The 26,153-nt window shown below is 36.8% G+C and overlaps 2 protein-coding genes across 2 annotated transcripts in view; one reads left to right on the forward strand and one right to left on the reverse strand.

The window, feature by feature from the left end:
- Nucleotides 1-86: 86 nt before the first annotated feature.
- Nucleotides 87-7,573, forward strand: PIERCE2 (piercer of microtubule wall 2). Its single transcript, XM_059180566.1, has 2 exons — nt 87-271; nt 7,085-7,573. Exons 1-2 carry the CDS (start codon nt 254-256, stop codon nt 7,430-7,432), a joined length of 366 nt encoding a protein of 121 aa, XP_059036549.1. The 5' UTR covers nt 87-253; the 3' UTR covers nt 7,433-7,573.
- Nucleotides 7,574-11,175: 3,602 nt separating this feature from the next.
- Nucleotides 11,176-26,153, reverse strand: part of DNAAF4 (dynein axonemal assembly factor 4) — a 59,920-nt gene continuing 44,942 nt past the window's right edge. The window contains exons 7-9 of the mRNA XM_059180564.1: nt 16,588-16,741; nt 15,316-15,421; nt 11,176-13,404 (exon numbers count right to left, since the gene is read on the reverse strand). Of these exons, the coding sequence (XP_059036547.1) occupies nt 13,295-13,404; nt 15,316-15,421; nt 16,588-16,741 (370 nt within the window). The 3' untranslated portion in view covers nt 11,176-13,294. The remainder of the gene's footprint in view (nt 13,405-15,315; nt 15,422-16,587; nt 16,742-26,153) is intronic.

A 26,153-nucleotide genomic window follows, 5' to 3' on the forward strand; every position in this document is an offset into this window, starting at 1 on the left:
CCCGGCGCGAAAGCGGCTCCGCGGCCGGTTGCTATGGAGACCACCACTCTAAAGGATTCGCGGTTTCACCCGGAGGGCGGCTCCCTGGATTAGGCGGATTAGTAGATCCCGATAGATCTTGCGAATGGTTCCTATTCTCTGCGGCTTTAATTGGATGTAGTAGAAAGGCCGCTCCTCTGCGCGCTCCCTGGTCGTCTTGCTATCCGCTGCCGGAGAAGACTGCGTTGGCCGAATAGTAGAGAAGATACCGAGAATGACCGAGTACGACTGGGTGGGTTTGGGCAGAGGGCTGAATGTTTTTGACAGCTGGTATTCCTCGCTATAAATTTGGGCGCCACGCACCGCCACTCGCCCCACCTCCAAGAAACACCTTTCTAGACAACCACTGGGCTACACAGACGTAAATGCATCGCGTTGAGCCAGAGTTGCCTCTGGAAGTATGAAATGACGGGATGATGTACAACTGCGGTGATGGCTTTAAATGAGAAAAACGTACCTTGTTAATTTTACATTTTCCTTACACTGCTTTGTTCAAAAAGGATAGGAGGGGAAAAAAGAATAATACAGTGCACTTGTATTCACTTTTGAGGGAAACGTAGCAAGTTAAGGTTTAGGGTTAAACAAGGTTCTGTCCGCCAATGTGGCACAAAAAAAAAAAAAAAAAAAAAAAAAAAAAAAAAAGACAAAAAGAAGCATTAACAAAGAGAATGATGGGCCTGAGCAGAAACAAAAAGGTGCCTCAAAATTAGACTTTGGGGGTTTTTTTTGCTTTTGGTGTTGTTATAGTTAACATCACCTGTGACACAACATCAAAAAAAGAAAAAAAAAACTTAACTTTAAAACTACAGCTCCCATAAAGAGCATTTTTATTATCTCAATGACTTGTTCTTATTTATCTTTTAAAAATGTGTACATGTTTATAAGAAAGAGTTTGAAAAACCCCAGTGGATTGGCTTTCCTCTAATTCCAGGGGAGCCTGAAAATTACATTAGTGGTCTTTACCACTAATATGATCTCTTTGTAGATTTTTATTCCATTCAAGGCACTTTCACAGTCCAATTTTTTAAGACCTTCAATTTTAGAAGAATCATTTACACTTTTAATTAACCTTTTAATCCTTAATAATATTTGCTGATCCTGTGTGTAACCTGATAGGGCACTTAAAATAATCCTTCTATTGTTCTTTGTATAATTCTTCTATTGTTCTTTTAATTGTATCTAATTTGAACTCCACATTTTAAGAATATCAGATATGAAGAGGGTGAAACCCAAATAAGAAAACTGCAGTAACCTATGACATAAAGTAAAAGAATGAGTATTTTAGTTCTAAGTATGTAACAATTATCCTGGAAGTCAAAAAGATTCATGGTAGACCCTAACATTTCCTGATTGGGTGGTACAAATTATGCCAACAAAGTTTATCAGTTAATTTCTCTTGTTTCGACTAGATTTGGTTTACTGTAATTCTAACTTTCTGAAGAACCTCCATACTGTTTTCCAGACTGGCTGCACCAGCTTGCATTCCCACCAACAGTGTAAAAGGGTTTCCCTTTCTCCCCTTTCTCCATATCCTCACTGTCATTTCCTGACTCATTAATTTAAGCCATTCTGACCGGTGTGAGGTGGTATCTCATTGTGGTTTTGATTTGTATTTCCTGATGTCAAGTGAGGTGGAGCATCTTTTCAAGTGTCTGTTGGCCACCTGGATGTCTTCTTTGAAGAACTGTCTGCTCATGTCTTCTGCCCATTTCTTGATTGGATTATTTGTTCATTGGATGTTGAGTTTGATAAGTTTGGGGTTTGTTGTTGTTGTTGTTGTTGGTTTTTGTAGATTTTGGATACTAGTCCTTTATCTGGTAAGACATTTGCTGGTATCTTCTCCCATTCTATCGGTTGTCTTTTGGTTTTATCGACTGTTTACATTGCTGTGCAAAAGCTTTTTATCTTGATGAAATCCCAATAGTTCATTTTTGCTTTTGTTTCCTTTGCCTTTGGAACATTTCTAGCAAAAGGTTGCTGGGGCTGCAATCACAGAGGTTGCTGCCTGTGTTCTCCTCTAGGATTTTGTTTTGTTTTGTTTTGTTTAAATTTTTTTTTTAAAGATTTTATTTATTTATTTGACAGAGAGAGATCACAGTAGACAGAGAGGCAGGCAGAGAGAGAAAGAGAGGGAAGCAGGCTCTCTGCCGAGCAGAGAGCCCGATGCGGAACTCGATCCCAGGACTCTGAGATCATGACCTGAGCTGAAGGCAGCGGCTTAACCCACTGAGCCACCCAGGTGCCCCTTGTTTAAATTTTTTAAATTTATTTTTTAGTTTATTTTCAGCATAACAGTATTCATTATTTTTGCACCACACCTAGTGCTCCATGCAATCCGTGCCATCTATAATACCCACCACCTGGTACTGTGACCTCCCACCCCCCACCCCTTCAAAACCCTCAGATTGTTTTTCAGAGTCCATCGTCTCTCATGGTTCACCTCCCCTTCCAATTTCCCCCAACTCCCTTCTCCTCTCTATCTCCCCATGTCCTCCATGCTATTTGTTATGCTCCACAAACAAGTGAAACCATATGATAATTGACTCTCTCTGCTTGACTTATTTCACTCAGCATAATCTCTTCCAGTTCCATCCATGTTGCTACAAAAGTTGAGTATTCATCCTTTCTGATGGAGGCATAATACTCCATAGTGTAAATGGACCACGTCTTCCTTATCCATTCGTCTGTTGAAGGGCATCTTGGTTCTTTCCACAGTTTGGTGACCGTGGCCATTGCTGCTATGAATGTTGGGGTACAGATGGCCCTTCTTTTCACTACGTCTGTATCTTTGGGGTAAATACCCAGTAGTGCAATTGCAGGGTCATAGGGAAGCTCTATTTTTAATTTCTTGAGGAATCTCCACACTGTTCTCCAAAGAGGCTGCACCAAATTGCATTCCCACCAACAGTGGAAGAGGGTTCCCCTTTCTCCACATCCCCTCCAACACATGTTGTTTCCTGTCTTGCTAATTTTGGCCATTGTAACTGGTGTAAGGTGATATCTCAATGTGGTTTTAATTTGAATCTCCCTGATGGCTAGTGATGATGAACATTTTTTCATGTGTCTGATAGCCATTTGTATGTCTTCATTGGAGAAGTGTTTGTTCATATCTTCTGCCCATTTTTTGATATGATTGTCTGTTTTGTGTGTGTTGAGTTTGAGGAGTTCTTTATAGATCCTGGATATCAACCTTTTGTCTGTACTGTCATTTGCAAATATCTTCTCCCATTCCGTGGGTTGCTTCTTTGTTTTCTTGACTGTTTCCTTTGCTGTGCAGAAGCTTTTGATTTTGATGAAGTCCCAAAAGTTCATTTTTGCTTTTGTTTCCTTTGCCTTTGGAGACATATCTTGAAAGAAGTTGCTGTGGCTGATATCAAAGAGATTACTGCCTATGTTTTCCTCTAGGATTTTGATGGGTTCCTGTCTCACATTTAGGTCTTTCATCCATTTTGCGTCTACTTTTGTGTATGGTATAAGAAAATGGCCCAATTTCATTCTTCTGCATGTGGCTGTCCAATTTTCCCAATACAGTTGTTGAAGAGATTATCTTTTTTCCTTTGGATAGTCTTTTCTGCTTTGTCGAAGATTAGTTGACTATAGAGTTGAGGGTCCATTTCTGGGTTTTCTGTTCTGTTCCATTGATCTATGTGTCTTTTTTTGTGCCAGTACCATACTGTCTTGATGATTACAGCTTTGTAATGGAGCTTGAAGCCCAGAATTGTGATGCCATCAGCTTTGGTCTTCTTTTTCAACATTCCTCTGGCTATTCAGGGTCTTTAATGTTCCATACAAATTTTAGAATTATTTATTCCAGCAGCTCTGTGAAAAGAGTTGATGGTATTTTGGTAGGGGTTGCATTGAATGTGTAGATTGCTCTAGGTAGCATAGACATTTTAACAATATTTGTTCCTCTAATCCATGAGCATGGAACTTTTTTCCATTTCTTTGTTTCTTCCTCAATTTCTTTCATGAGTGTTCTATAGTTTTCTGAGTACAGATCCTTTGCCTCTTTGGTTAGGTTTATTCCTAGGTATCTTATGGTTTTTGGTGCAATTATAAATGAGATTGCTTCCCTAATTTCTCTTTCTTTTGTCCCATCGTTAGTATATAGAAATCCAACTAATTTCTGTACATTGATTTTATGTCCTGCCACATTGCTGAATTCCTGTATGAGTGCCAACAATTTGAGATGAAGCCTTTTGGGTTTTCCACATAGAGTATCAAGTCATCTGTGCAGAGTGAGAATTTGACTTCGTTGCTGATTTGGATGCCTTTTATTTATTTTTGCTGTATGATTGCTGAGGCTAGGACTTCTAGTACTGGGTTGAACAATAGTGATGATAGTGTTCCTCCTGTGTTCCTAACCTTAGGGGAAAAGCTCTCAGTTTTTCCATGTTGAGATTGGTTTTACTGTGGGCTTTTCATATATGACTTTTATGATATTGAGGTATGTTCTCTCTATCCCTACACTGTAAAGAGTTTTAATCAAGAAAGGATGCTGTACTTTGTCAGATATTTTTCTGCATTATGAGGATCATATGGTTCTTGTTCTTTTATTAACATAGTATATCGCACCAATTGATTTGCAGATGTTGAACCACCCTTAAAGCCCAGGAATAAATCCTACTTGTTTGTGGTGAATAATCCTTTTAATGCATTGTTGGATCCTATTGGCTAGGATCTTGGTGAAAATTTTGGCATCCATGTTCATTAGGGATATTGGTCTGTAATTCTCCTTTTTGGTTAGGTCTTTGTCTGGTTTTGGGATCAAGGCAATGCTGGCCTCATATAATGAGTTTGGAAGTGTTCCTCCCATTTCTATTTTTTGATACAGCCTCAGAAGACTAGGAGTTACTCCTTCTTTAAATACTGGATAGAATTCCTCTGGGAAGCCATCAGGCCCTGGACTCTTGTTTGTTGGGAGATTTTTGATTACTGCTTCAATTTCCTTGCTGCTTATGGATCTGTTCAGGTTTTCTATTTCTTCCTGTTTCAATTTCAGAAGGTTATGTGTCTCTAGGAATGTATCCATTTCTACCAGATTGCCTAATTTGTTGGCATATAGTTGCTCTTAATATGTTCTTATAATTGTTTGTATTTCTTCAGTGTTGGTTGTGACCTCTCCTCTTTCATTCATGATTTTATTTATTTGGGTCCTTTCTCTTTCCTTTTTGATAAGCCTGGCCAGGGGTTTATCAGTCTTTCAAAGAACAAGCTCCTAGTTAAGTCGATCTGTTCTATTGTTCTTTTGGTTTCTATTTAAGTGATTTCTGCTCTAATCTTTATTAATTCTCTTCTCCTGCTGGGTTTAGGCTTTATTTGTTGTTCTTTCTCCAGCTCCTTTAGGTCTAAGGTCAGGTTGTGTATTTGAGACCTCTCTTGTTTCTTAAGAAAGGCTTGCATTGCTATATGCTTCCCTCTTAGAATCGCTGTTGCAGCATCCCAAAGGTTTTGAACAGTTTTTTTTTTCATTTTCATTTATTTCTATTAATTTTTTAAATTCTTCTTTAATTCCCTAGTTGACCGATTCATTCTTTAGTAGGATGCTCTTTAACCTCCATGTATTTGTTTTCTTCCAAATTTCCTCTTGTGATTAAGTTCAAGTTTCAAAAGAACTATGGTCTGAAAATATGCAGTGAACGATCCCAGTCTTTTATTACCAGTTGAGACCTGTATGCACTGTGAAATGATTACCATAATAAGATTAGCACATTCATCACCTCACATAATTAAAGTTATTTTGTGGTGAGAACATTTAAAATCTACTCTCTCACAGACCTGTACCCCTGGGGATAAAAATATATGTTTATAAAAAATAAAAAAAGTATTAAAAAAAAAATCTACTCTCTAGCAACTTTCAAGTATATAATAAAGTATTGGTAACTATACTTATCATGCTGTACATTAAATCCCTTGAACTTATTCTTCTTATAACTGGAAGTTTGTATTCATTGACCAACATCTTTCCATTTCCCCCATACCCTGGAAATCATCATTCTTCTGTTTCAATGAGTTTGACTTTAAAATTTTAGATTCATATATATGTGAGATTCTCATATTCTTTGTCTGACTTAGTTCACTAAGCATAACGCCCTCCATGTTGTCTGAAATGGCAGGATTTCCTTCTTTTTTATGGATGATTAATACTTATGTATGTATATATTCATGAGAATATAGTATACTACATCTCTATCCATTATTGCATTAATGGACACATAGATTGTTTCCATATCTTTGCTATTATTGTGAATAGTGCTGCAACAAACATGGGGGTGCAGATATCCCTTTGAGATACTGATTTAACTTCCTTTGGGCATATACCCCAAACTGGGATTGCTGGATCATATGGTAATACTAATTATAATTTTTTGAGGAATCTCCAAACTGTTTTCTATAGTGACTGTACCAGTTTGCATTCCCACAAACAGTGCACAAGGGGTTTCCTTTTCTTCATATCCTTGCCAACACTTATTTGACACAAGCCATTCTAATATAGGCATGAGGTTGTACCTCACTGTGGTTTTAATTTGCTTTTCTCTGATAATTAATGATGTTAAACAACTTCTCATGTTCCTGATGGCCATTTGTCATCTTGTCTGGAAAAATATCTATTCAGATCCTCTGCTCATTTTTAATCACGTTATGTTTTGTTACTGCATTGTATGAATTCCTTGTATATTTTGGATACTAATCCCTTATCAATATGATTTTCAAATATTTTCTCCCATTATGTAGGTTGTCTCTTCATTCTGCTGACTACTTCTTTTGCTGTGCAGAAGCTTTTCAGTTTGATGCAGTCTCACTTGTCATTTTTGCTTTTGTTGCTTATGCGTTTGTTGTCATATCCAAAAAATTTATACCAAGAACATCAAAGAGCTTTCCCCCTGTGTTCTTTTCTAGGAGCTTTGTGCTTTCAGGGCTTACATTTAAGTCTTTAATTCATTTTAAGTTAATTTTTGTGAGTGGTATGACAGGGTTGGTGCTAATTTTAATTTTTTTCCCAAAATTTTATAATTGAGAATGATTTGATATGTTTGTATTTTAGGACAAGAAATGTGCTTCAGCTTCAAATTCAGGAACAGAAGTGAAACCTGAACAAGTTCCTCCTTGTGTGAATCCTGGAAATCCTGTGTTTTCATGTATGTTGGACCCAAAGACACTCTATACAGCTACCTCACTATCAAAACCTAAGATGATTATGTATAAAACCAATTCAAGTAATTATGGTGAATTTTTACCTAAGCCACAGTTTTTTCCCTGCAATTATACTCCAAGAGACCAAGTATTTTCAAACCATATCAGAGCTACTGGATTTTATCAAAATAACTCTCTAAACACTACACCTGATAGAACCAGAACCCTTGATTTTCCTAATTTTCAACGTACTCTATGAAAATATTTTCCTTTGAATATTTAGGAGAAAATTACTCAGGAAAAGTGCATTTTAAATCTAAGACTAGAATACCAAACTTGAAATATAAAAGTATTTGAATTAGTTAAAAAAATACTTTAAGAAATAAAACATTTCAACTGATACCTGAATAACAGTGACTTCTTAAATAAAAATGTGTTCAAAATAGAATAAAAAGAGACATGTTTTAGTAAATCTTGGCTTTATTTAGTACATATTCTCCAAAAGTTGCAAAAGGCTCTCAAATTAGTGTTTTCATTTTCTTTGGGTAAATACTCAGTAGTGGATTTATTAGGTCATATGGTAATTCTATTTCTAATTTTTGAGTAACTTCCACAGTGTTTTCCACAGTGGCTGTACCAGTTTGAATTCCCACAACAGTACCTGAGGGTTCCTTTTCACCCACATCCTCACCAACACTTGTTATTTCCTTTCTTTGGCACCAGCCATTCTGATAGGTATAAGGTAATATCTCATTGTGGTTTTGATTTGCATTTCCCTGATGATGAGTGATGTTGAGCATCTTTTTGTGGGTCTGTTGGCCATTTGTATGTTTTCCTTGGAGTTATGTCTGTTCATGTCTATTTTCAATTTTGAAATCTGGGATCGTGATACCTCCAGTTTTGTTCTTTTTCAAGAATGCTTTGGCTATTTGAGGTCTTCTTGGTTCCATACAAATTTTAGGATTGTTTGTTCTAGTTCTGTGAAAAATGCTGTTGGTATTTTTATAGAGATTGCATTAAATTCATAGATTGCTTTGGGTAGTGGACATTTTAACAATTTGTTCTTCCTATCCATGAGCATGGGAGATTTCCCACTTGTTTGTGTTATCTTCGATTTATTTCATCAATATTTTATAGTTTTCAGAATACAGGTCTTTTCTCTCTTTGGTTAGGTTTATTCCTAGGTATTTTATTATTTTTGATGCAATTGTAATGAGATTGTTTTCTTTTTTAATTTTTTTTTAAAGATTTTATTTATTTGAGAGAGAGAGAGCATGAAAGGGACGAGGGGCAGAAGGAGAAGCCGGCTCCCTGATGAGCAGAGGGCCTGATGTGGGACTTGATCCTGGGACTCCAGGATCATGACCTGAGCTGAAGGCAGTTGCTTAACTAGCTGAGCCACCCAGGTGCCCTGGGATTGTTTTCTTAATTTCTCTTTCTGCTACCACATTATTGATTTATAGAAATGCAACAGATTTCTGTGCACTGATTTTGCATACTGTGACTCTCCTGATTCATTTATCAGTTCTAGTTTTTTTGGTGGAGTCTTTAGGGTTTTTAATATATAGTATCATGTCATCTGCATACAGTGGAAGTTTTACCTCTTCCTTACCAATTTGGATGCCTTTTGTTTCTTTTTCTTGTCTAATTGCTGTGGCTAAAACATCTAGTACTATGTTGAATGGTGAGTAGATATCCTGTCTTGTTCCTGATCTTATGGGAAAAGCTCTCAGTTTTTCCTCATTGAAGATGATGTTAGTTCTGAGTTTTTTTTATAGGTAGCCTTTATTATATTGATGTCTCTTCCCACTAAACTTATTTTTTGAGGGTTATCATGAATGAATATTGTACCTTGTCAAATGTTTTTTTCTATATCTTTTAAAATGATCACATTGTTTTTATCCTTTCTCATATTGATATAACGTGTCATATTGATTAGTTTGTGAACATTGAACCACCTTTACATCCCAGGAATAAATCCCACTTGATCAGGGAGAATGATTTTTTTTAATGTATAGCTGGATTTGGTTTACTGATATTTTTTTGAGGATTTAAGCATCTATGTTCATCAGAGATATCTCTCTCTCTCCCTCTCTCTCTCTCTCTTGTTTAGTGACTTTATCCGGTTTTGGTATCAGGGTAATGCTGGCCTCATAGGATGAATTTGGAAGCTTTACTTCCTCTTCTATTTTCTGGAATAGTTTGAGAAGAATAGTATTAACTCTTCTTTACATGTTTGATAGAATTCACCTGTGAAGCCAGAAATGACTCTATTTTGCACTTGTTTCTTTTTTTAACATGTTTGCTAAGCAGCTTTTTATGATGTGATTTATCATCTATCTGCTTGTAAGGAGAGTGAATTTTCATATAACCTATCATCCCCTTAGACATGCTCACTCAATTTCTACTTATGAATTAATAGTAAGTAGGCAGTCTGTTTGGTTCAGTCTCCTGAGCTTGGTTAATGCGAATCTGATACTCTTAGATGGGTCAGCTCTTGATAGGTCTTTGTCTGAGGGAGGGAGACTGAGCCAGATCAGTTCAATAAGATAATGAAATACAATTTTCTGAGTCCTTTTGAGAGGACTCAGATAGTATGTGTAAAAATCGTTTGCCCATAGGATGCCTGGGGGGCTCAGTCATTTAAGCATCCAACTCTTGGTTTCAGCTCCACTCATGATCTTGTGGCCATGAGATAGAGCCCCGTGTCAGGCTCGGCACTCAGCACTTATCCCCCCTCTTTCCCCCTGCTCTTCCCCTCACTTGCTTTCTCTCTCTCTCAAATCCATCAATCTTTAAAAAAATATATTTTGCCCTTTTTGCCACATGGATGAAACTCACTGGAAAGTACTTGACTTGCTAGTGACCAGTGGCCTCTCCTTCACCTAACGTTAAGCAGGTTCCTTTAAGCCACTCTTTCAACTGGGCCTGATACTTGGGCATTGTCCTTAAGAGCTCAGTTGTTAGCAAGAATACTGCTAAGTTGGTTTAGCCAGAATCCCCATCATCAGTTTTTATCACTCTCAATATCTGACCAAATTCTTCATCCCCCACAATCTCCCAGATGATACCCAGTCAACCTTGACTGCTTTCAGCAATAATCCTGATAATTCAGCTTAGCCAGAATCTCCCTACCCTTGATGTTTCCTTTTAGTAATTTTCCAACCACTGACAACCCCAGCCTTCAACCCAACTTGCCCCTTAACTATAAATCATCACTTGTCCATTGTCCATGCTATATTAGGAACTGACCCCAGTTCTATACTGAGGTCTCTTTTCATATACTGCTATAGTTCCCACGTGAAATCTGTTTTTACTGCTCTACTGTCCAGCTCTAGTTTTCCTTGACTCTAGGAAACCAGGACAGGATATGTTTATACATACATATTGCCCTTGTCCCACAAGGATGACAAGATGCCCTGGTTCAGATGCATCTTCTCTCTCTTCTCTCTCTTTATTTCCGCAAGTCTACACACTTATATACGCTTACATGACCAATCAGCGAGCAGGGTATAGGAGGGAGCGAATCAGGCTGTGCACCTAAACGAACAACTTCGCTAGCAACCAATGCTGTTTACTTCCTCTTTGGGCATTCCGCTTAGTCTCACGAGGCAATCCTAACCTGGCAACTAGCCAGGTGCCATCTTTTAATGGCAGAGGCCGCCCTGGCCAGGGGCCTGCCTCTGACACATACATACATATGTGTTTACTCTCCATTTAGGTCTTAGACAGTACTTATCTATTAGCAGTATTATTTTTACTTGTCAGTAAAGAGCTAAAATATATAAAAGAAAAATTATACCAAACCTGGTCTGAGACAAACCATTTTTGCTTGATGTAATTCACAAACCTCTTTCTGGGAGGAAAGAAATGAGCATTCTTCATAAAATGCTTAAGTACTCTAATGAGATAAAAACAGGTTCTGTGAATCTAGCTGACTCTCAAGTGACTATCAGTCAAAGGGCAAGTAGAATATTAGAAAATATTTTATTTTTAAATTAAATCTGACAATAATTATTTACTATTACTATAAAACATCCATAGCAAAAATGGACTAGTCATGCTCTTTCCTTTGTAATCAATATTTTGATATAGTTTTGATATTTATTCATAGATAAATTTGTCAAAAAGTTGTCTTTATTAATAATCAGGTATACTCTGTATTTATGTATGGCAATCACACAGTAGTGGGAGATTAAATATCCCTTCAGTTTACATTTCTGTAACAGCTACGTTTAGCTTATTATCCACTTAGTATCTTGAAATTAATTTCAATCAAATAATTGACATTATGAAAAAACTAAGGGACTACCATAAGAATTTTTTTCTTATCTTTTATTCATGGGCCTTAGTAATAATTAGCACTATTGTTTGGGAGGTATGTTTTTATCATAAAGGACATAAAGGACATAAAGGAAATGTTGTAGCAATATCTCAACTCTATCACTACTTCAACTTAAGACAAAAAGTCCCTTGCAAACAATAGGAGATTGCTCAAAAGAGGTCAAGTATTTTGTGAATACAAATTTGTCTGTTGAGTAAATATAGTCCAAGACTTTATTTAGAAAATAGGGCCAAAAATATGAATAAATAACTAGTTAACACTATCCCTTTTTTCCACTAAGGATAGATCTTCTGTCCTTAGGGTAGCTATTGGTTGTACTCTTTTTTGGGGGGTGGGTGGATGGTAATAGGAAGAGCCTGAAGAAACACTAGGTTGGTTAACATATTTTGAATATCAAACTGGTTTTTGACACACATGGAGACCCATCTTTATTTTGGTAATGTTTATTTTTTAAAATAACAAACCATAAGAAAAAGCAATCCTATCTTATTAGAAGGTCTATTAACTGGACAAGGCTGCTATGTAATTTATCTAAGGTTGCTTTATAAAAGTAAGTCTCAAGGTTGCTGAACTAGGATACCCTTACAAATTCAAAAAAAAATATTGGTTTAAAAAAAAAAGAAGAATGAAGCTGTTTTATGGTCCATTTGAATGACATCAGATTACCAAATACTATAAAAACTTACTCCTAAATATTGTGTTTTGTATTTCTAAAAATCCTCTAAATATAATCAGACAATTGCGATAATTACTATATACAAAAGGGAAGCTGTACTGGTTTTGCTTAATGCTTGCCTCATTGCTGTGGTACAACACAAACAGTGGTACAATTCAATGCCAGTATCTTAACATTCTATGTTAACATTTGCTGTCTTTTTCTTTCTCCTGTTATGCTTGAAGCTACTAGAAAATATCTCATTAGAAAACTTACCTTCACCCGATATTATGAAATATAATCCATGCTTTGGAAAACACTACATACAACTAAAGTCAAAAATAAGGTCTTCTTAAACAGGGTGCCTGGGTGGCTCAGTTTGTTGAGTGTCTGCCTTCACATGATCCCAGAGTTCTGGGATCAAGTCCTGAGTTGGGTTCCCTGCTCAGCAGAGAATCTGCTTCTAACCTCTCGCTTTGCTCTTACCCCCTGCTGCTCATGCTCTTCCTCTCTCACTGTCTCAAATAAATGAATAAGATCTTTAAAAAAAAAAGGCGGGGCGTTTCCAAACAGTTGTTTTGCTAGGTTGAACTGGTCTACCCTCCCACAGTGTGATGGAGAACTAGTAAAGGTTTTGTGCTTTGAATACTAGGTGAATATCAGTACTGATTATACTAAGGTCAGTCATTCAATTAAGTAGTACATTTAATTTAAAATATAACATAGTCTTCTATTTTCAAATTTTACTTTGTCAGAAATGAGTCAGTAATGTCCTAGTACTCATCACACCAAGAAATATTTTGTTAGTTATAGGGGTGAGCTGATTTTAGTAACAGCAACAACAACAACAACAAAATATATATGTAATTAATCCATGTATTGAAGCAGCAAAGAATTAAATCATTCTTAGTTTTATTTACTCATTCAGAAACCATTCAAATCAAACATTTCATTTTCTATAGATTTATAATATTTTGCCATCTACAGAACTAGAGAATGAAAAAAAAAAAAGTGATTCTGCACAATCAGCCGCATTATTTACAAAGATTCCTAATGCCTCCAGTTATTTTTGAAAAACTTAAAACAATACCTAGTACAATACCTAGTTGCTTCAGCAGTCATTAGGATTTTAGTTCTGTTCCTTGAATTATCTTCCGAATCTTCTCAGCATCATTTTGTACAATTTTATTGGATGGATCAATCTTAAGTGCAGCTTCATAATCCTGGAGGCCTATATTTATATTGCAATGATGGTCAGTAAAATTAATATTTTATAAATCCTTGTGTTATCTAGATGATATTTTTTAATAAAAATAACCTCTAAGAACATGGTTCAGGACAAGTATCAGATTTTAAATCAGATTATCATTTTCACAAATATGTCTCTATATAGTATTTCTTAAAAGACTGCAGAAATTTTTCAGTGACTTCAGGAATAATTATAATCATTATATTCAGGATTCAGTAAGAAGCAGTTTTGGGGTTTTTTTTGTTTTTGTTTTTTAAGCTTTTTAAATGCATTTAATCTCTACCCCCAATGTGGGGCTCAAACTCATGATCCCAAGATCAAGAGTTGCACACTTTTCAGACTGAGCCATCCAAGCACCCCAGAAGCAGTTACTTTAAGTTCAAGTATAAATAAACTGACAGCTTAAGCTCATTAAAGCATGAAAAGACTCAATAAAACTCACTATAAAAAAGACATTTTTATTACCTCAATGAGAAAGTAATAAATGGCATCTTATTTAGAAATTCTAGATTTAAAAAAATAATTTTGGTAGTCTCAATTCATACTTTATATAATTCATAGACTACAGTTTGTGTTTTTTTCTATAGTTGTCATATATACAGAATTCCTTTGAGGAAACTTAATTTAAAAGGAAAGCATTGTGGACTGTATGTTAAATAAATATAAATGAGTCTAAGTTTTTACCAACATAAGGAGTGGGAAAATTTCTTTGAGTAGGAAGACTTGAGTTCTAAGTGCTACTTATTTGCCATGCCACTTAAGGTAAATCACTTAACTTCTCTAAGCCTCCATTTTCTCATCTTTAAAATGAAGAGTACTTTTAGCTCAAAAAGTCTATGATGCTACAATTTCTAAAGAATGCTTTATATTGGGGCACTTGGGTGGCTCAGTGTGTTAAAGCCTCTGCCTTCGGCTCAGGTCATGATCCCAGGGCCCTGGGATCGAGCCCCACATCAGGCTCTCTGCTCTGCGGGGAGCCTGCTTCCTCCTCTCTCTCTGCCTGCCTCTCTGCCTACTTGTGATCTCTGTCTGTCAAATAAATAAATAAAATCTTAAAAAAAAAAAGAATGCTTTATATTATTTCATTCCTGTCCTGATAATTTTTAACTTCATGAAGCTGGTTAAGAGACTAAAAATAAAGGGTGGGGCACATAAATCTAATTGGAATGCTTTGTTTAAAAAAATCTCCTAAAAAATGTCAGAAACAAGTTTAAAAATGTATTCAGAAATAATAAAACCTTATAGACTAGCCCATTCCCTGGTAAGGCATCATCAGGGATATGCCTCGAGGTCTTGAATAAAGGAAAATTGTCTGGTCCTCTGGGTAAGGAGGCATGAAGAGCATTAAAGATAAAACGCTAACTACTACAAAATTTTGCTTTTGAAGCAACATGAATAAAAGCAAAAAGTACCTAAATACATTAAAAATGAAAAACAATAAAAAATAAATGTTATGGCTTCTATACACATGAAGCTGAAACAAAAGATAGTACAGTCTCACAAACATAAGCAATGATCATACACTGTGATAGATCAGTTGTTTCTGAGCTTGTGTGTCTGTCTGTATGACCAAAGTAGTTCATTTTAAATTTCCATCATATCTTAAGTGACTCTGTTATATCCTTTATTACACATCTTTCCATAAAAAAGTTGTCTGGATACTGTAGCATTTTCCTACACCTAAACTTGTTCATATCTTGTCTTAACTGCCTTCTACAACAATAAATTTTTTAAATACTTAAAAATCATTTTTATCACATAAACTGCAAAGAATATATTAAATGCTAAAAATATAAAACAGTGGAGTCCTAAAAAAAATATGATCTTAAATAATTCCAGCGATTTTTTTCAGAGTATAACTAGGAACTCAAAACATTTCTATCAATTTCTTACCTTCTATGTATAATTCCAGTTGACAGAATGCTGTCCCACGTCGTATATATGCCTTCATTCTTCCATTAGCATTGTCTGCAACGGGTGGTGTCAATAACTCTAGTGCCTTACAGAATAAAATAAGGGAATTTAAACTCGGGCAAAAACATGATGAAAATCTTAACTTTAAAACAAGCATCAGGGGCGCCTGGGTGGCTCAGTGGGTTAAAGCCTCTGCCTTCAGCTCAGTTCATGATCTCAGGGTCCTGGGATCAAGCCCCGCATCCGGTTCTCTGCACTGTGGGGAGCCTGCTTCCTCCTCTCTCTCTGCTGCCTCTCTGCCTACTTGTGATCTGTCAAATAAATAAGTAAAATCTTTAAAAAAAATTTAAAAATCATCAAGTCTCACCCACCAAAATTTTGACTTAACTGGCACGGAAATTTATCAAATACTTGTATTTGTGTTGAACTTAAGGAATTGTTCAATTGTTCCTATACCAGATGCATAGCTTTTCTCCAAAGTGGTGATTTGGTTTATCATTTGAAACCTTTACAGCTTTATCTTTATTAGCAGGAGTGATTAAAAACATTGGAGGTCTTTGCATTCAAATTGGGTGATCCCATTCATTCATTCAATAAATATTTGTGCACAGAATGGTGCTAGTAAAAGGAAAACTGGAACATAAAAATACTGTCAGATCTTTTAATAGCTTAATGAGATCAAAGCAGGAGGATATGGTTATTTCCTTCACATTTTCAATCTAAAGGAGCCACATGAGAGATTTTTGCATATGATTTTCCCCTAAAACAGATTACTCTGACATGGAAGAAAAAAAAAAGAGAGAGAGAGAAAACTGAAGTTTAAGATAATGACATGATATTAATAATAAAATTAGAATATACTAGGTTTATTCTGATAATTGGGAAATTAATGTAGAGCTATCCTTCTACTGTGCAGGTCGTAGTGATAATAAGAAAAAATCAAGTTTTCTTCCTTCAAACTTTAAGTCTGCAAAACTTTAATAAGATAAAGGGTAAGCACAAACTGACAAGCATTTACTAATTTCCTTGTGAACTTCAACTGATACATACCAAGGCAATATAGTGCCTTAAAGTCTTCAAAAAAATCTCTTTTTTCAGTTAAAAAAAAAAGTAACTAACAAGATGACTCTTAAAATCCTTGCAACTCAAGTATATAAATTTAAAAAAAAAAGATTAAAGGCATCATTTAAATCAATAAACAAGAGGATAACAATTTTAAAGCACCATATATAAATAAATAGATATATATACCTTAGAAGAATCTTCAATAGCCTTGTGTAAGTTTTTTAGTTTTAGGTGGCAAGCAGCCCGATTCAAATACAATAGTGGAATCTTGTTATTTAGTCTTATGGCTAAGTTGTATGCATTAATAGCTGCCAAGTAGTTTTCTTTTGCAAACAGTTTGCTAGTAAGACAAAAAGAGAAAAGGAAAACAATGTAATATTGAAATAAAAACACAGAAATAATATCTAATGGTATGTGGCAGAGGAGATGGCTCACCTCCTTTTCTATTGCCTGTACATTAGACTTCGTTCCAAGGCTGCACCAGCTCCATCTTTCCCCTACATACATCAGCATGTAATAGATCTGAATGGGACTGACTTCGACCCCACCTCCGAGGGTACTCATCTGTAGTTTAACCAGTAAGCATATTTCTACCCTGTTAACTAACTACAATGACTGACTTGGGGAGAGGTTTATGACCTAAACTGGTCAATTCAGAATGAAGCCTATGACTTTCCAAAGTTGGAGAATGGAAAGTTGGAAAAACTCCTCTTACTGGATACAAGTGAAGAAAACACACTGCCCAAACTGTTAGTCACCATGTTTAACACCATGGGAACAGCTAGCACTAGAATAAAGCTGATATATGTAATTATGAAAAGAATAAAAAGGCAGATAGAAACTGAGTCCTTAGTGATACAGTTAAGCTGCTGGATCAAGTTTTACCTGAAATGCAACATGCCTTTAGCTTTTTTAGTTATATAAGCCAATAAATTCCTTTAACATAGAGCCAGTTTAAATTGGGTTTTTTTGGTTACTTGCAAACAAAAGCATCTAATAGATCAAGTCTTCCAAAATTCTCTTCAAATAGATGTTCACAGTTAAAGGATTTAGTTAAAATGTAAAGTGTTTATTTTTATATATAATTCTTAGAATTTTGAAAAACACATAAACATAAGGAATATAGGAAATACCAAATATAAATGTACCATAAAATACTTTGTATTCACTTCCAGTTGATTGTACTGCATACTGTACAGTTCTAGAACACGATGACATCAAAGTAAAAGCACCCAGTACATCATTAGTAAAAGGGAAGATGACACCACTGTGACATCTAACCTAAGCCTGACTTAAGTTTAAAATAACCTGTACAGGGACGCCAGGGTGGCACAGTGGGTTAAAGCCTCTGCCTTCAGCTCAGGTCATGATCCCAGGGTCCTGGAATTGAGCCCCACATCGGGCTCTCTGCTCAGCAGGGAGCCTGCTTCCTCCTTTCTCTCTCTGCCTGCCTCTCTGTCTACTTGTAATCTCTGTCTGTCAAATAAATAAATAAAATCTTTAAAATAAAATAAAATAACCTGTACAAAAAAACAAATAAATAAATAAAAATAAAATAAAATAACCTGCACAAACTGGAAAAGCTAATTCTCTGGGAACAGTTTATTTTTCTGAAGTGCCTCATATCAGCTAAGATATTTTTGAATGCAAGTAACGGACAGAATTCCAACTCAAACTGGTTTAAACAAATAAGGAAATAAATTACCTCACATTTAAAAAGTCCAGACCATGGAAAGTTTCTGTGCCCAATGAAATCACCAGCTTGAGGATGTTATCCTAAGGCTTAAGGTTCCTTTCATTTCTCCATTCTACTGTACTCAGCAACTACTTCATCCTAGGGCTGATCTGATCTGCCTCATAGGATGTATGGTGGCCGCATAATTTAAGGTGCCACATTCAAGCACAATATTCATTCAAAGAAAATGGGATAGTATCGTCTGACATACGCTCCTTGAGGGTGAGAAAACCTTTCCCAAAAATCTCCTGGTTTACCTCCTTTCCCATCACACTGACCAAGAGAACAAACCCTTAAAAAAATATTTTGCCTTAATAAAACCACCAAGTCTCTCCTTCTCTTCCTCAGTCTCTCTCCCCCTCTAACTTTCTCTCCCCACCTTTATTCCTTAGTACTACAAATTGCTGTTTGGGGGCACTTATGAAAATTCAACAATATGATCATCTTTTCGTATTAAGAAATGGAGACATACTATTTTTACAAAGTTGTTTTTGTTGTTGTTATTTTTACAAAGAAACCTCTAATTTGTGCCAGGATTTTTGAAACCAGTCTCCTTCTACCGATGGACATTTAGAGTTTTTGTTTCCCAATACTTTGCTTGTATAAACAACATTACAGTACATATTTTTGTTCATCTAGCTAAAAATAAAACAACACAAACAGAAAAACCTCACCAACAGTGTAAGGAAAACAAACCTGATTTGTTGAAGTCAATCAGAATTTATCCTGGGACTTGGGAAAGGTCCCCATCTAAGTCACAAGGGTAAGTTCTACATACCTAAATGAAATAGGGTCTCAGCCAGTGAGAATAAAGGGAGACCATACATTTTGGCCAGATAACCAATAGTGTCTACTACCAGCCTTTTTTAAGACTTGTGATAAAATATATATAACAAAATTTACCATTTTTAACCATTTCTAAATGTATAGTGGCACTAAGTGCATTTACACTGTTGTCAACTATCACTAATATCCATCTCCAGAACTTTTTCATCTTCTGAAACTGAAACTCTGTACCCATTTAAACATTAACTCCCCATTCCCTCCTATCTTTGACAACCACCATTCTATTTTCTGTTCTATGAATTTGACTGGTCTAGGTACCTCACGTAAGTGGAATCATGCAGTATTTGTCCTTTTGTAACTGGCATATTTCACTTAGCATAATGTCTCCAAGGCTCATGTATAACAAGAGTTTCTTCCTTTTTTTTTTTTTTTAATATTTTATTTATTTATTTGACAGAGAGAAATCACAAGTAGATGGAGAGGCAGGCAGAGAGAGAGAGAGAGAGGGAAGCGGGCTCTCTGCTCAGCAGGGAGCCCGATGCGGGACTCGATCCCAGGACCCTGAGATCATGACCTGAGCCGAAGGCAGTGGCCTAACCCACTGAGCCACCCAGGCGCCCAAGAGTTTCTTCCTTTTAAAAGGCTGAATAATATTCTGTTGTATGGATATACCACATTTTGTTTACCAAAATACCCATCAATGAGCACCTGGATTGCTTCCACCTCCTGGCTATTATGGATAATGCTACCATGAACAGGGGTGTACACATACCTGTTTGTGTCCCCTGATTTCAATTCCTTTGTGTATACACCCTGAAGTGGGATTGCTGGATGACATGGTAATTCTATTTTTAATTTTTTAAGGAGCCTTCATACTGTGTACCATCTTCCATTCCCACCAACAATGTTCGACGGTTCTAATTTTTCCATATCCTCACCAACACTTCTTATTTCTGGTTTGTTTTTTTTAGAACAGCCACTGTAATGTGTGTAAAGTAGTATCCCATTGCAATTTGGATTTGCATTTTCTAAATAATTAGTGGTATTCAACATCTTTTCATGTGTTTTTGCCATTTGTATATATCTTCTTTAGAGAAGTGTTTATTTAAGCCCTTTGCCTAATTTTTATTTTTATTTATTTTCTTTGCCTACTTTTAAAAAGGTTGTTTGATTTTTAGCTGTTCAGAAGTTTCTTTCTTTCTTTTTTTTTTTTTTAAGATTTATTTGTTTGAGGGAGGGGCCAGAGGGAGATGGAGAGAGAAACCCGTGCAGACTCTGCTGAGCAAGGAACTGCCAAGGGGTTTGCTCTCACGATCCGGAGATCAGATCAGAGCTGAAACCAAGAGTGGGATGCTTAACCAACTACACCACCCAGGGGCCCCACAGAAGTTCTTTATATGTAGTCTGGATATTAACCCTTTATCAGATATATGATTTGAAAATATTTTCTCTCCATTCCATGGGTTGTCTTTTCACTCTGTTAATAGTGCCCTTCATGGACAGAAGTTTCTAATTTTGATGCTTTTCAATTAAAGTACTTTTCTGTTGTCTGTGATTTAAAAAATTTTTAAAGTGAGAAAGAGAGAGAGAGAGAGAATGTGATCAGGGATGGGGGAAGGACAGAGGGAGAGGGAAAGAAAAAATCTCAAGCACACTACCTGCTGAGTACAGAGTCCCACTCATGATCCTGAGATCATAACCTGAGCCAAAATCAAGAGTCAGGCACTTAACCAACTGAGCCACCCAGGCTCCCTGATGCCTTTGATGTCACATCCAAGAAAAATTGCCAAATCCAACATCACAATGCACTCTATGTTTTATTCCAAGAATTTTATAGTTTTAGCTCTTATGTTTACGTGTTTGATATATTCTGAGTTAATTTTTATATAAGGTAGTAAGAAGGTCCAACTTCACTCTTTTTTATATGAATTTCCAGTTTTCCCACCACCATGTGTTAAAAAGACTATCTTTTCTACATTGAATAACTGTTGAAAAACATTTGATCATAGGAGGGAGGGCTATTTCTGGACTATCTATTCCATTAGTCTATATGTCTGTACAAATCTTGTATTGACATACACATCTGAAGAACAGTTCCATTTTTGAGGCACCTGGGTGTCTGTCTCTTGATTTCAGCTCAGGTCATAATCTCAGGGTTTTGAGACTGAGCCCACATCAGGCTCCACACTGGGCATGGAGCCTGCTTCAGACCCTCTCTTCTCTCTCATCACCTCCCCCCTCTAAAAAAATAAAAACATAAAAAATTTAAAATTTTTCAAAAATAAATGAAGAATGCTTCCATTTTTCATCTTTCATATAAATTTACAGTTTTATAATATAACAGTTTTGTCAGAAAAATTCTCCCAGGTTCTAAGGAAAAGAGTTTACAAAGAGCATTATTAAAAGAACCACTGTAAAAGGCATAATAACAAGAAATATGAAGTATTAAAATATTTTTAATGTTTACCATACATATTAAAACATAAATCCAAAGGAACATTACATTCTTTTAAGTTCAATGCCACTACGAACATTCAAGAATTTACATAAGGGCTTTCAGAATGATTTTGAACTTGGAAATAGCCAAATTTCAAAAGGAAAGGGGAAAAAAATTAAACCTATATCTAAAGGGCAGTAACCTTTGAACACCAAATTTAAATAGAGAGGTTAATAACCATGAAGTCTACCCTAATGTTCCAAACAAGACAACGTCATTGAAAAGATTTATGCAAAAGTACTCATTAATTCAACACATACTGAGTGTTTATTAAACTGTATATACAGTGAGAACCAAAAAGTCATGGACAACTGCAAACATTCCTGTCATTTTTATGATGACTGATTGGTGTGCCCTTATGAAAAAGAAACATGCTGATTCGCAATGGCCAAAAGGGCCAAAGATTTTGTACAAGAGTTGAGGGTGGAAGAAGAACCAGAGGCAGGACTGATAGGAAAGAAGCACTACAGAGAGAAGTGAAGTAAAGGGCAGGAAAAAGCTGGGAGAAATCAGTAGTAGTAGGGACTAGACACAGCAATAGAGGCAGGAGCAACACAAATTCCAAGAGAAGGCAGAACTGCTCTGTTGTGTGAGCAGTAAGAACTCTAACAGCCACCCGCCCCTGAAAGGACTTTAAAAGTCCTTGTCTCTTTCAGCATCTCATCATTCAGCTAAAAAACATTCTTGGGTGTCTTTTTTTTTTTTTTTAAGATTTTATTTATTTATTTATTTGACAGAGATCACAAGTAGGCAGAGATGCAGGCAGAGAGAAAGAGAGAGAGAGAGAGAGGAGAAAACAGGCTCCCCGCTGAGCAGAGAGCCCGATGCAGGGCTTGATCCCAGGACTCTGGGATCATGACCCTAGCCAAAGGCAGAGGCTTTAACCCACTGAGCCACCCAGGAGCCCCATTCTTGGGTATCCTGAGAGCTTCTAAAGCTGAGTAGCAGCACACCTTAGTGAAGGCACACAAGCAGTACAATTTAGCACTCACTATGGATACAGGAAGAGGAAACTACATACTGAACAAAATGACAAGTTAGGCCATAAAAGGTACTCTATTGCAACAGAATATTATGGGCTATAAAATGCATACAAACAAGCAACTGAACAAAATGGTAATTACCTCAAAGAAGTCATCTTAGAATATGGATTCTAAACGTCTTTAAATCAGGCAAAAGGTAGTGGTATAAGAAAACTGTCTTATCTCCAGAAACAGAGTCTTTAAAATGCAGCAGAGCAAAGCAGATTTGGCAAACCTGTCCTGAAAGTATGCAGGTGCAAAGGGCTGTTGGGGGATGAGTCTCCATGGGAATCTTATGTTCATGCATGTCTTAAATCAGATGCAGAATCAGCTTTTAATTGGCACAATCATTTCAAAGATGTTTATATAGCACACAGCCTTGGAAAATAGAGATAGTGTCTTCCTCTGGGGCAAAGAACAGATTTATTTGTTGTTCAGTATGATAAAAAGATAGTATCTCCTTGTGGGGCAAAGGTTAGACATGCTTGCTTATAATCCTCTTATAAAAAATTGTGTTCCTTGGGGGCATCCGGGTGGCTCAGTCAGTTAAGCATCTGACTTGATTTCAGCTCAGGTCATGATCTTGGGGTCCTGGAATTGAGCTTCATGTCAGGCTCCTGCTCAGTAAAGAGCCTCCTGGTCCCTCTCCTTCATGCTCCACTCCCCCCACCTTCCCCACCCCTGCTCTCACACACATGCACTCTCTCTCTGTCTCAAATAAGTAAAAGTAAAATTTTTTTTAAAAAATGTTTTCCTTAAATATGGTATTCTGAGCTGTGGTTCAAACCTGGGCCTGCCTTTGCACTGACCTTATAGGACTTGAGCAGCAAAGGGAACCAACATAAAGCTCACATTGTTTGATGTGCCTTGAAAAATAGCCCTTAGTCTCTGACCCATGCATCTCCTTCCTGTCTTCTCCCCCATATCCAAGAAACTGTGGTAGGCTAACCCTTCATAGTTCTTGCCAAGGCATGGACCCAAACCTAAGAATTAGAAAGAAATTCAATTTGGCAAGTAGAATTGTATACTGTATTGGGAGAAGATCGTCAATAATCAGCATAAAAAAGTCCAAAACATGGGGCACCTGGGTGGCTCAGTGGGTTAAATCCGCTGCCTTAGGCTCAGGTTATGATTCCAGGGTCCTGGGATCAAGCCCCGTATCAGGCTCTCTGCTCAGCGGGGAGCCTGCTTCCCTTCCTCTTTCTCTCTGCCTGTCTCTCTGCCAACTTGTGATCTCTCTCCGTCAAATAAATAAATAAAAATCTTTATTAAAAAAAAAGTCCAAAACAAAGTAAAAGGACATCCAGATAGGGAGACAGAATCCAAACACAGAACATACACAAAAAACAAGCAGAAATATAGACTGGCAGAGTAGGTTAGTCTGTCAGCAGGGTCCTATAAACAAAGCTGGGGTTCAGAAGTAGAATTAGCCTGGTAGCAAAAGATAAAGCAAAACCAAAGCAGATCCTCATCTTAAAATGACTGGAGTACTAGACAGGATATAAAATCTGGCACTTAGGCCAAAAGAATAAAAAGAAAATTCAGGGGACGCCTAGATGGCTCAGCCGGTTAAGCATCCGACTCTTGATTGCAGCTCAGGCCTTGCAGCTCAGTGTTGTGAGTTCAAGCCCCACGTACAAAGGAAAGGAAGAAAAGTTCCAACTAAGAACTAGGGTAGACAATTATTTTATATAATAATAGCAATATGATGCTGGGAGCTAGATTGTAGAGTAATATATCCTCAATTCTCTTCTAGGTAACATTAGACTTTGTTGTAGAGTGAGGTATGCAGAAGGGTCTCAAGTAGCCCTAGGGTGGGAAAAGAAGGGATTTAAGTCTAAAGTTAAGACAAAGTCCAAAAAAACTTATGCTAAAAATCAAGCACAGAGCTATGTCAGTGACACAGAACAATGGTCGATTTACTTTATATGATTACAAGCATCTAGAAGGGTAGCTATTAAAGTTATTTACAGATTCTGAGTCATGCAAGCCTGTTAAATAACATCATACCATGCATATATCTAAATTAGAGCATCTTGACTCTGTTTTATATGAGATGTTCTCAGTAAAAAGCTATCTGGTACTAAGGTTAACTGGAAAAGGTAAAATGTTCTCAGGAGCAAATAAAATTGCCTAAGCTTATGTATTTTCCCAAAAGGTAGAGATTTGGCATTTAAAACTAAGACACAGCAGTGGAAGGGTAGGCAGAGGAAAATGAAAAAGCTATTGGTCTTTTGAAAGGTTTTCCCACCTCTACTCTTCTGTGAAACAAGTGTCCCATGGGTTTTAGCATAGTAAGACTACTTACCATGCTATATTGGACTATTTTCACCTGTGTGAATATAGAAAGCTGTCATGAAACAAAGTCTCCGTAGATTAAAGTATTTCATCCTTTGGCTTAAATTCAACACACTACTTCTGAATCAGTTCTATTAAGTCTATTTCTATCTTTTGTACTGCATTACATTGCTAGTGAGGATACAATTCTAACAAGTCATACCTTTCATCTATTTGTACTTGGAGCTATGATTAACACTTTGATCTATTTCTCTCAGTGTTATTAGTTACTAAGTTTTCTTCCAACTCTCCTCATTTTCAGCTTTCTTTCTCTGGTCCTCTTATGTGGCTTCTCTTTCTTTTTCTATCTAATTGGAGGTAGTAAGGCAAAAGTATATGTAAGCAAAAGAGACAAAATAATGACAATCTACCATGTTTGACAGCTTCAAAGTCTACTTTTGCACTAGGGTTGCTGCCAATTCGTTGTTTTTTCCAGCAGTCAATTTTACTTCTATGTTTTAATTTTAATTTTATTTTAACACACATGTGTGCACGCGTGCGCACAAACACACACACACACACACACACTTTTGCCACACTTGTCAGTCAAAATTCCAACCCAGGCTCAACAATCTTATCTGTCCTAATTTTTTTTTTTAAGATCTTATTTATTTATATGAAAGAGGGAGAGCAAGCACAAGGAAGTGAAGGGGCAGAGGGAGAAGCAGACTTCACTGGGCAGGGAGTCCAAAGTGGGGCTTAATCCCAGGACCCCAGGATCATGACCTGAGCTGAAGGCAGATGCTTACCTGACAGAGCCACCCATGTGCACCCAGCACTTTCTACTCCTAAATCCAAATCACATCTTTAGTGTATCAGAAATAAGCCCACACCAACACTGCCTAGAACCTTTAGCCCGTCCCAGCATCATAGCACCTGTACCCAAAGACTGTCTCCCCCATGTCAATTAACTGTGTTATTCTGAGCATTGATCTAAAAGCACACTTCTCCCTTGTCCTCATGTTCTTGGACTTTCCTACTCCTACCCCCCTCTACTCCTTTGCACTTTTTTTTTTTTTTTTTTAAGTAATCCCTATTCCCACTGTGGAGCTTGAACTCAAGATCCTGAGATCAAGAGTCCCTGCTCTACCAACTGAGCCAGGCAGGTGCTCCTCTTTTGTACTTTCTTATTCTTAGTTCTACCATAATAGACTCCACCTCCCAGTCCCTCCCTATAGCCTCAACTTTTCCACAAAATCCTTTCTAAAATAAACCTGGCTCTGCCCTGAAGGCAGTATTAATCTCTACCACTCTCTCAACTAAATATCCCTCCACTCAACTCCCCACATCAGGGACTTAAGGGGGGTGGGATGGGCATTGTCTAGGCTCTCTTTGTCCTTATCCTTTGGAACTACTAACATCTTTGCCCTATAGC

The sequence above is a fragment of the Mustela lutreola genome, chromosome 7 (genome assembly GCF_030435805.1).
Source record: "Mustela lutreola isolate mMusLut2 chromosome 7, mMusLut2.pri, whole genome shotgun sequence".
NCBI classification, from domain to species: Eukaryota; Metazoa; Chordata; class Mammalia; order Carnivora; family Mustelidae; genus Mustela; species Mustela lutreola.